This window comes from Adelges cooleyi, unplaced genomic scaffold (genome assembly GCF_023614345.1).
Source record: "Adelges cooleyi isolate 19-005CV unplaced genomic scaffold, UGA_ACOO_1.1 ACOO_flye_CR_arks_rails_tigmint_CR_PRNA_247, whole genome shotgun sequence".
Lineage (NCBI taxonomy): Eukaryota > Metazoa > Arthropoda > Insecta > Hemiptera > Adelgidae > Adelges > Adelges cooleyi.
In genome coordinates this window covers 11,909,232-11,921,574 of record NW_026095912.1, presented here as the reverse complement: position 1 = coordinate 11,921,574, position 12,343 = coordinate 11,909,232, and the positions used below count along the sequence as shown (strand labels likewise).

The window sequence follows — 12,343 nt, the reverse complement described above, 5'->3', positions numbered from 1 at the left end:
CGATAACTTTCCAATGTATCTGAACTATAGTCGAGAGTTACCTATTGAAACCTATAGTCCCCACTGTGGAACGGTGGCTATGGCTCTTAAGAAGGATCCGAAACGTCAGCCTATACACAAAGACTTAGATGCATCCAAAAGTTTTCAAACTAACACGAAATACTTACGCGTTGAGTATTTTGTAATTATACGTTTGGTAAAATATTAATTGTAAAAATGCAAGACCAGTCTATTTTACTGACGCATTGCTTGTATCAAACATGATCAACATACTAAATTTCTAGCGGTAAGCCTTAATTGTTCACTTCTAAAAGAACCTAAACCTGCGTTTAGTAATTAGTTTTCATCTTATCTCGAACAAGTTATACATCTGTCTGATACGTTTACTCTAGTTGTACATTAAATTGTTTGTTTAGATTTTAAAAAAGATCTTATATCGATGAACAATAAGTTTTTAAATAACAAGCATATATTTCACTAGTAGTTAAGGTGGATGGCAGATGGGTTTTTTCGTACTCATTGTTAGTGTAACATTTAAGTGCAAGCACTTTTATATATGAAAGCCATTTCGTTTCCCTGTAATATCGAAGCAAAATAGCTATCCTAGGTAAACAAATTAGTGCAGCAGTGACGAACAAGGACGTACACACGACCATCTTATTTACGTTGGTAAAATAAGAAACGGTCGACCAATTGAAACGACTAAAACCAGGTACCGAGTAGCTGTTCCATTCGGCGTTTAGAAAACTATTATAAATGTGTTGTGTACTTTTCTTCTTACTTTGTTGTGTGTAAGCCCCTGAAAGTTAATCGAACAAGCCATGACATAATAATGTGTTAGTACTTAAGCTGTATGTTATTATGATCACGCATGCGATACGTGACAAAAGCCATTACAGCTCAGTCTTGTAAAAGTCTGGTACAATATACACTTAAGTTTTATAAGGTGCATAGACATCCGCTGGAGAGGCGATAATTTATAGACAGCAGTTAAAATTTAACAGTTTATAGTCGAGCACTCGAATAAATTACTAATAGTATTAGTTTTAAAAAAAAATCTTCATTCCGAAAATTAATAAAAATATAACTCGGGTGCGTTATTTGTAACTTTTTCGAATATAATATAAACAATTTTATTTCAATTAAATGTTATTCGGTTTGTTTTAATTTTTATTGTTTTCCTAATTACATTTTTCCCTGCCCTGTCTGTAAATTATCTGGGATGGATGACAATATTATAAGGTATACTTTTTTTAAGCAGTAACCATATTTTTTTTTTTTTTAGAAAAAACTTAATCAACACTTGAGGTTATGTGTAGTAAAGAAATAAAATAATGAAATATTTAAATAAATCTTAACCACAAAAATAATACAGCGTTGTCATATCGGAAATGATCATCGTAAACTTATGTTTTTTATGAACTTTAATCAAATGTTTTGTAACAGACTCGAGTCCCAGTTTAACAAATTGTTTCTATTTTTCAGCATTTCTATTGTCTCCTAATACTCTAAGATCTTCAGAATTATTTAAATTTACAGTAATTTTACTGTTTTTTAAACCTTCCTTTCCTTGATTTACTAATTAAAATAATATACAATTATTTAAGTTTCGAGATTTATTGTAAGAAAGGTATAGTTCTAAAGATCCAAATCACTGTTGGCAACATAAAATGGTAGCACTTAATAGTATGGTAAGATTAGAAACACACAAATATCCTGTTGCGAACTTGAGTCCATTACAAAACATTTTATTAAAATGCAAAAAAAAAAAAGTTTATGATCATTTCAAGTATGACGATTGACGATGCTGTAAAAGTATAAGGAGGTGTTTGTCCGTGATCGGTCTCAGTCTGTTGTTAGCGCTGATGATGGTAACATTTCTGACCAAATGTATACGCTATATAGTATTATTTTCGTGGTTAAGGATTATTCGAATAGTACATTATTTCATTTATTCACCATATTTTTTCTGTAAAATTGATATTATCCTGGCATTGGATCTGAACGATCTGATTTCAGCAGTTCAAGGTTTCTAGCTCCACACAACTATTATACATGTTTATAGTTCAAAACAGCATTTGACAAACAGTACCTACATTAGGAAAACGGAACACAGGAACGTTGCTTGAGTGTTAAATAAAATTCGGATTTTAAATGCCTGTTGTAATCGTAGAATTGCAGTAATATTTAATTGGTCGTTTTTTTTTTTACAATTGGTAACAAAATACACAACACAAAATCGTATGTATACATTATAAATTTCTTTACAATACCAATTATTTTTTTTTTTTCATTTCATTAAACGTCGACGTATTGGTATACAAATCGAAAAAACATAAAAAAAAAATATTGTACAAATATTTCCAAATTAATTTCCATAAAACCGCGGTCGGTTACGTACCAGCATATCCGGATAGGAAGTTGTTGTCGATCGAGTGGGGAAAAAATAATAATATCAAAATAATAAAATGGTAAGAACACACTGACTCTACCGCAAAAGGGTAATAAGGAAAACATCTATAAATGTACTTCAAAATAATCAAAACTTCAAAAATTACCACAACGAGGATAAAAACGATTAAAAAAAAATTACTCTACAAAATCTAAATAATACTTTTGATTTAAAAAAACACAAATAAACGATGATATGTACAAAACTGGCAACTTATTTTATTGGGGATTCCCGCCGTCAACAGAGGTACCCTCTTCATGGTTTACCACTCGCCTATTCATTAACTATGGCGAGGGCACCTCTATTAACGGCTGGAATCCCCCAGAAATCAGGCCACCGTTATTGTGTATAGCACTGCTTATCAATATACTATTTTTAAATCAATGATAATACTATCAATCATCGAAAAATCAGGAAGATCAACTGCAAAATATGTTGCAAAATAGTGTTTCGTATAAACAAGTCTAAAGAATATGTGGGTAAAAATACCAAAAATAAAATAATAAAATAATATATATTATTATCAAACAACAAACTAAATAGTAAATTATATACTAATATTACTATATTTGTAATAATTTCATATATACAGGGTTTCACGGAAAGTTCTACCGAGCTTCAAATGAGACATTTAGGATGCTATATGGGTACAACCAATGGTATTAATTTTTTTTAAATTTTAAAATTATTTAAAATAGAACTCGTATCTCATTAAAAATGGTCTTACGAAAAAAATACTTTCAGATTTGAAATCAGGAAAAAAAATCTTGTTGAATTGATATGTAACATGATTTTTTGGTATCTGGCCACACATGCGTCCAACGAGTGGCTACTAAGTGGTCGGCATATGACCAAAACAAACTTATGAAATGTGACACATCATTTTGGATTAGAATTTTATTCTCAGTTCAGTGGTGTTCTTAGTATTATTTTATATTAAATTATGTGTCGCATGCTATATGTTGGTTTAAGTCACATGCCGGCCACTCAGTGGCCACTCGGTGGCCACCCTGTGGACGTATGTGTGGCCAGATACCAAAAAATCATGTTACATATCAATTCAACAAGATTTTTTTTCCTGATTTCAAATCTGAAATTATTTTTTTCGTAAGACCATTTTTTAATGAGATACGAGTTCTATTTTAAATAATTTTAAAATTAATACCATTGATTGTACCCATAGAGCATCCTAAATGTCTCATTTGAAGCTCGGTAGAACTTTCCGTGACACCCTGTAAATATATATATTCTACATAATACTCAACAAACGGGCTAGCATCGATTCATCAAACCAGAAATAACAATACTAAATATATCATATAGAATAATATCATTAACTCTTGACTTCCAAGCGCCATATTTTAACTAACTAGTTTAACACACAAGGGACATAGTAATATAATATAGTTGTATGTTCTTTGAAATGTTTTTAATTAGTGTATCGCAAAGACATAGCAGACAAATTTTTTTTTTTATTAGATGCCACTTTGTTTTATTTGTTTTTATTAGATTGCTATCGGTTATTGTTATTAATCTTAAAATACTCGATACGAAAAAACAATAAAATAATCAATCACCCAAATGGATTCGAAAACGATACAGATTTGAAAACATTTTTCGACCGTTTATCGTTTTGCCATGGCTACTACTTCTCTATTAATGCCTTCGGTTATTATTATTACTATGTCGTCCAAAACCGATAAAAATTCACGCCAGAGCTTTTACATTAATATTTAATGCGAATTCCGTAGCATGTAAATATTATAACAACAACACAGTAAAGCTGTTGTCGTTTGGGATAGATGCAACGAACGACTAAAGCCATTATTTTAATGGCGGACTAACAATTCAATATTAAGACTTAATTAATTCAATATTTATCCACCTACTATTGTCACTGATGTTATGGAAAATGTGTTTTTTTAAGCTTTCATAGCAAATATATTATTTATGATAACAATATTGTTATCTGATACGGGTTTACCATACGCTAACCACTGTGGTTAGGCATGTCCTATATTTTATTTACTGATTTTTATGAAAATATTCTAAGCGATTATCATAATACTGTTCGATATTATATTAATAATCGAGTTAAATTAGGTATTTGTCTTCGAAATTAAACTACATTTAGTTTTTAATTGACTTAGTAGAAGCAAACCAGAATTAATTAAATTTAAACTTGTAGTTTAATATGCGATACTTTATTTTACTTGAAATCAATAATTGTGTTTTGTATTACACAACGACAATCGTTAGTTCCGGAAAAAAAAATGGAAGCGAGTAAAACAGAGCTAAGTTACACTTGGTTTTTAAATTAAATAAGAACTCAATTGAGTTAGTAGAGTAAGTCAATATGTATAAATATTTTAATAATTGACTTTTAACTCGTGACTTAATAATACTTTCTCTACGGTCTATCTAAATATTATCAATACTAATTCATTTGACCTATTTATTGCCAATTCTAATATTTAACTTACACGGTATCGCTCAAATAATTATACCTATCGCTTTCAATATTGAAAGTACCCAAGTGGCCTAAATTTGATGTGTCTATCCTGTAAAATTTAATTCAAAAGAAGTTTTACCAATTAACTATAAACGAATTGGTGTTTTTTCTTGGAGATAAGCTACTCAAAACCGGGTCTGGATTTTCCCTAAAAGCAACTAAAGGTCATTATAGATGTAAGCTCAACGAAGAGGATTTTTCCATTCGTTTTAATTGATTTTTCTTAACTCAATAAGTGCTTAACGCACAAAACAAACGACAAAATTATATCGAACGTGATACATCATTTAGAGGTTAATAAATAAAATTGAGTCAATTTTTAAGTTAAAATTTTTCAATAGCACTTTAACGCTCTGGAACTACACATTCTTAATAACTTTCACAAGAAATCAGTCAAGAATTGGAAGTGTTACACTTCGATCCCGTTCAGTCTAGTCAGATTCTTTCCTTCGAACCAACCCTCTTTCCTTTCCTCCTTAAATATATATTACTAAAATATTAACCACTACTTTTTATAGTATTAATTGTTTTCAATCATAGTTTTAAGATAACATTAATATAATAGATGACATGCATAAAATATTGTATTTAAAAAAAAACATAGTTCAACCTAAACAAATAGTATGTCAATAGTGACAAAAATGACCAAAATTTGCCAAAGCAAAAAAGTTGCCTAAATGTTACACGTTAGTAAATAGTCGTGTTCTTGCCTCGCCCCAAATCAGGGTTCAGATAGGCTTCACATATGCTCAACATGAACACTATCTACGGCTTACTTTGTATTTTCTAAACGATATCTTGTTAAAAATGAGAAAAACTAGCCAATTGTTAATCTAAGTTGTTTTATCGGTTGTATATAATTTCCTTAACGGCTTAAGGTGTAAGTATTAGGTGGCGCTGGTTAGGTTAGATTAGCCCTAAATATGATAACTATAAGTATAACTAAAGGGTTTTCAAAAAATAAAAGAGGGAGAAGTGCAACGTGCAAAGCAAAACAACAACTACAAATGCAACTACAATAGTTGGGGCTAACTAGTGTGAGTAATACATAAAATCGGGCGCGCCTCTGTATGTACTCACCCTGAGCCTGGGGTCTTTCCGAGCGTTTGGGTTGACGTACAGTGACTCAGTGCGTTTGGGCTGTCCGATGGGCGACGGCACGATTTCCTGTCCGAGGTTCCGCTGTCTCAGGATGACCTCCTCGAATGGAGGCGGCGTGTGCGCAAGACTGTTGGCCGCCACCGCCTTACCCAACGAACCGGCGGCTTGTTTGGACATCATGCCGCCGCCAGCGCCGCCCATCGGTCGTCCACCGTCCCCGGGTATAACGTCTACGTCTCTGCGGACCCTCTCCACCGACGACTGCCTGGACTCGCCGCTGAGTCGGCTGGCCGCCCGACTGTACCTGTCCACGCTGCTGTCCCGACTCGGCGGCCTCTTGTAATGGTCGAAATGATCGCTCATCGCCTGCACACAAACACAATACAATACAGTTAAACCCAACAATCACTCGTGCAAGTCGTTCACCTGTTGAAAATTGTACAGAGACTCTCTGTTGACGTAGTTCTTGTTACGCCTCAGCGAAGAGTCGGGCTCGTCGCTCGGGCCCGGTCGGCTGCTGCCGCCGCCGTTGTCGTACTGCGTTCTGCTGCTATCATAGCCGAACCCGTTGTTCAAGTACCCGTCGCCGCTTTCGTCCCTGTGCATGTAACCGGACGTCGATGGCTGGTGGGCCGTAGATTGTCGTCTACCGTCGCCACTTCTGCTGCTACCACTGCCGCCGCCGCCGCCGCCTCCGTACGGCCGATTCTGGTTGCCGCCACCGCCACCGTTTTGGCTAAACGGCGACAGGGGCGGCGGGGGCGCAGGCTGTTTGCCCGTGCCGTGGTAATCGTTGGTCCTGTAACCGCTGCTGCTGTTGTTGTTGTTGTTATTGTTGTAACTGTTGTAGTTGCCGCCGTTGGAGGCGGACATCGAGTTGTTGTGGACGCGACTGGTGTCGGCCAGACTGTTGCGCGGCGAATACGCCGGCTTGTTATTGGAATAATTGGACTGACTGGAGGACGCCGGTATCTGGTTGGACGACGTCGACTGGTAATACGGTTGAGCGTAATGCGACTTGGGCTTGAACTGCGATTCGGCGGACGGGCCGCCGCTGGCAATGTCCTTGCTGGCCGAGTCGAAAGACGAAGAACGCGCCGACGGGAAGTCTCCGCCAAACGTAACGCTGTTCTTTTCGGGTGGAGCAGGCACGGGCGGTCCCGGTGCCACCGCACCCATGGCACCACTCAGCGCCGGGTCCATCGACATTCTCTGTTTCAAAATTTCTCTGAGTCTCGTTTTCTCTAGCCCTGAGGAAGAAAGAAAAACTATTAGTGAACATTCAATTTGGAGTTATTTTTGTAATCAGAAAATATAATAACTCGGGGTAAGGGTAAATATTTAGTTCAATTCCAGGTTGAAAAGGTATAGTTAAGATTTAAATTAAATAATAAAAAAAGTGAAATCAATTCCTGTATTTTTTTTTTTTAATAGTGTTTTTGTGAAAAAAATTGTTAGGTCGCTAGTATACTTTACATATGTATTTATCAAAGAGACGTTTTCAGTAATATTTTATTGAAATTACATTAATTGTACAGAAAATGTACGTAAAAGTAAACTTTACTTCCTGAAAGATAGTTATATTTGTGTACATCAAAGTTTGCATTCATTTATATTATAGTGTTAGTACTTCTTGCTATAGAAAATGGTACAACATAACAAAATTTAAAAAAAAGTAGTTGACATAAAAACCATATTAACTACACAAATAACCGCCTCTATAGCGCATACAATAGACTGACATAATTATTGATTGTGAAATTGGTTGCTAGTTATATGGAGTTATATCACCCTCTTTATAATAATTTATTAATATGTACCAAATAAATAAGCATAAGAAAAATAAATCTTACAAAAAATATAAAAGAAACGTAAGTTTTCATTTAAAAATTGTAAATTACAAATTATGTGCACTTTCTGTAAAAAATCGTTGGAAATGTTAAGAAAAAAAACCATTTAATATATTAATTCTGAATTTAAAAAAACATAATTTACAAGCATTTCCCACCGACTTTAATCTGACATAATCACATCGTTTTTAGCGTTGAAAAATATTATTTAAAAAAATCACAATTAATCAGAGGGGTGAAAGTTAGTCTTTATGGTAAGCAAAAGATTAGGGAAAAAACAATAGTTTGTGTTATACAAAAAAACGTTTGTGTGATAATTTTGCCGGTAACGGTTGCAAAAAAAGTTTCTTGAATTTTCAATTAGCCGAGAGGACTTTTGGAGTTGCTGGGAAGAAAATGATAGATATTTATTGCGGGACGTTTCTTAAAAAAATACTGTTGTGCTGGCTAACCCGGTTGTATGAAATCAGGAGCAAACTGTTTAGCTGTCAACTTTGCGATTTCATAATCTTCTCTGGCGTGATCCGCAGCGATATCGGACTGTTCGGCCTTGCCTCGAGCGGTAGCCATTCTGAAAAATAAAAAATCCAAATTAGTGGGTCCATAACAAGTATTCTCAAAAAAAAAAAAAAACTAAATAAACAAACAAGAATAAACCAGCCCACAAAGCTAAAATACGAAAAAAAAATTCAATAACTGATTGAACCCTATAAGATATTGAGAGGATCATTTTAAAAAAATCACCCTGTATATAAATAAATAAATATATATATATATATTCGATTTTGATACATTCTAGACGCATTTATCCTTTTACGAGCCACAAGTATCATTTTCAAAAAGTGACTATTATGAGTTAATCACCACAGTTTAACCTGACTGGCACTGAAGTACACTTTTTTTTTCAACTATGTCCATTTTAATTGTTTACCGTCTTTGTGTGATTAATATGCGTGTTGTATAAACACTAGTTAAAATTATTAAACTGCTCAAAAACGGTTTATTACATTGATGCCGGCTAGAACTTTTGGGGTAGTTGTTTTATGGTCATACTCTACTCATTTAATAGAGACTTAGGGCTGTAAAATAGGCGACGCGAAACTTTTGCGTAACTTGTGTCTAATCCGGGATCTTTACCTGTTTTTTTTTATTGCTACAGTTAAAAGACAACAATAATTTACACGACCTATCGCGTTAAGGCCAAAGTGTTCCCTTGAGCATCGTTCACAGTGACCGGCCGTTATATTTAATATACTCTCCGAACAATCCACCTTGTCCAAACTGCGACGGGCGACGTTAACAATTAGGTAGAGAATAATAATAAAAAAAACCTGAATTAATAAACTAATGTGGCCGGAGGGAATTAAAAAAAAAATAAATACAGCCATTTAACGGGTTTGCGCGATCATGCTAATGGCATTCGTTGAAAAACAAATTAAAACTGTTAAAATGCACTTTACTGGTATTGATTAAGTATAATATACCTATAATTGGGTTGGACTGAATGCTAATATTCTCAATAACCTTCATAGTTCCCGGTAAAATGATGTATGCCCCCGATTAACTATGTGAAATTAAATTATCAGTGTCGTGAATATTGGAAAAATATATTGGCAAAAATAATAAAACCTTTTGTGGATTAACCAGAACATATGACTTCAAGTTAGTTCGATAGCAAGCATTACCCATATAAACAAAGTAATACCCAGTGCTTTGATTGCCAAAATATATCCAACACGTTCCATACCGAAACAGGCAAATTTTACACCTTAAATTTGAGTTAAATAGTGAAATTGTATGGTAGGTACATAGACTTATGTACTTAAATTCTAATAAGCTTATTCTTTATTAACTACTGAAGTTTTTATCGCGCCGGTAATTATAGTGTTATTGATTCTCATGCGGGAATGACAAACTCTACGTTAATGTCCATTGATCACTCTGCTGGTTTCCTGATCCAGGACTGCTTTAAAAGAGCACAATCGACCGTCTGCTTATTTCTCTCCTTCTAATTGTGAGAAAATCGAACCCTACTCCCCAAATTGTACACACACTTCCTTACAGTTCACGGGAACCACGCGAGGACTCGTTTGCCTTGCTATGGGCTTTAGCCTTTTTTTGGAATCACACTGCATAAGTTTGCCAAATAATTATAATAAACTCACCGGGAAATAGCTATGTCGGCCTTTTGCAGGGCAATCTTGGAGGCTCTGTGGGATGCATTTACAGCCGCCTCGATCCGCTCCTTGAACTTGGCCGACCTGATGAGGAACAAGTGTTTTTTCTTCTGCGAAGTCACCAACACGTTGTTCTTGTATTTGCCTTCCTCTTTGGTGCCATCTTTGAACGTGGTCACTCCGTAACCGTATTTTTTGTTGCCAAACCATTCGCCCTCGTACTTAAGCCCGTCCGTTCGTTCTGCCACGCCGAAACCCGATCGTTTGTCGTTTTTCCATTCGCCAATGTACGTTTCGGTGGTGTTGACGTCCATGTGCTCGTCCTGTGCCCAACAGACAGATATATACCAAATACATACATCAACCAATTATTGCATGCACTATCTGTCAATAGCCTACACTATCTGACAGTATACAAAACAAGCACCTGCTCTAGAAGCGACGAGATCTGTATTTTTGGAAGTACAATAGTACAAATTTACAGACCCTAAACACAACCCTAAAAACGAATGTATCGACTTTCAGTAAGTACAATAGAATACTATTAAAACGTCCAGCTAAAATGAATGGAATCAAGGGCCTAAAGCCCCTTAGCCCTTCATAAATTTAATTTGATTATATAAGTCTATTGACTGTCATAAATACTAATAGTTATGAGTAAAAATAAATCAGTTTTAATAATGTTTCGTTAAAAAAAAATATTAACACATTATAATTGCATTAGTAGGTATTTCATAACTATTCACAAAAGAGTATTAAAATAATTATTGATCTACCAGAAAGCATTTTTTTAACTAGCCTTGTACTCAAATTAGCTTCTCTTTTTACCATTTCTAATTCTAAACCAGTGACTATCCAACTGATGACATAAAAGGCATCACGATTACCGTAAAAAAGGAGGGGAAGACGCCTTCCCTATATATCGGATTACTCAAAAAGACAACAGTTCAATAGTTATATTATTACTGATATCTTTCATTGAAAAATAATTGGTTTTCACAAAAATGTGTTTTTCTTCATTTTGAACAGTGTACACTCGCCCGATTTTTTTGGCTATCAGTGTATTTTGGAAGCAATAGTTCCAGAGTTAGCAAAATGATATTCCAGAGTAAGGTTGGGTAGTTTGAAAATAAAATAGCACAAATCTTTACATTTTCTTAGGAATTCTCAAAATCTTTATATTAAATTTGTAAAAACTGTAGTTGTGTTAGCATTTTTCGTCCCCTGCTTGAGGGAAACCCTAGATTCAGCGTTCAATATATATTTAGTATATCTATATTGACAAGGGATAACAAACCTCAACGATGAAACTGGCGTTGGAATCGGTGTTGTAGGATTCGCCCATGGCCGACTGTGACGAACCGGTGCTGATCCACGACGTGCAAGAGGCTGTGCTTCTGATGCTGCCAGCCACTTTCTTTTCCAGCTCTCCGGTGCTCCTCTGCTTTCTCATTTTGAAACCCTAAAACCATTCGATCTCGATCGGTTAACGTAGACGTGTAGATATGATTTAGTTGGTTCCCCGCCCTTGACCCTTATTAACGGAATCCCGATGATCAAAACACACAGCGCTGACCCAGCACAGTAGTTACGAAGTTTATTATCAATGAAAACAAGATGTATACACATAAAATTTTTTTTATGTATACCAAGTTAATAGTTATACACTTAACAGCGGTCACTAGACCCGCAATACAGTCGCGGAGCCAAAAAACATGTTCGATCTAGTCACGGATTAATGTAAAAACCCATAACTATTGCCAAAATAAATAACTAGGCAGTGTGGTCACGATGAGTCATCGATGAAATGAAATGGAAAAAAAAAAGAAATACTTGAACGTGCGCCTAAATGTTCTAAAACACTCTGATTCTTCTTTTAAAGTTTTCAACAATTTTGAGTGAATGAACACAACCATTACAGAAGGCTTTTTTATTCAAACCTATCTATTCCAATTATAATTGGATTGCAACTTCACTAACTAAAATAGAAAACAAGAATAGGTCTTTTAAAAATATTTTTTTCGTTTTTATTTATTTACTACCAAAACACGTATCGTCGTTAAAATATTGTATTTATAAAAATGAAATTTTTGCAAGTATATAAAATTAAATGCGACGTCTTTTAGTTTGTCTTTTGAAAGCGCACTTAAGAGTAAATTATTTGTTTAGACTCCTTCGAAAACTTTTATCGTCTACTTAAATATGATAATCATTTAAAGATAAGAAGAATTTAGTAAAGAAGCTGTGACCA

At 34.7% G+C, this 12,343-nt stretch overlaps 1 protein-coding gene across 2 annotated transcripts in view; it reads right to left on the bottom strand.

Moving 5' to 3' along the window:
* Window positions 1–12,343, bottom strand: part of LOC126837126 (junctophilin-1-like) — a 48,040-nt gene that overhangs the window by 11,361 nt on the left and 24,336 nt on the right. For both annotated transcript variants that reach the window (XM_050570942.1, XM_050570943.1), the window contains 5 exons: window positions 11,390–11,554; window positions 10,081–10,415; window positions 8,368–8,486; window positions 6,492–7,315; window positions 6,045–6,431 (listed from right to left, as the gene is read on the bottom strand). In XM_050570942.1, the coding sequence (XP_050426899.1) occupies window positions 6,045–6,431; window positions 6,492–7,315; window positions 8,368–8,486; window positions 10,081–10,415; window positions 11,390–11,554 (1,830 nt within the window). The remainder of the gene's footprint in view (window positions 1–6,044; window positions 6,432–6,491; window positions 7,316–8,367; window positions 8,487–10,080; window positions 10,416–11,389; window positions 11,555–12,343) is intronic.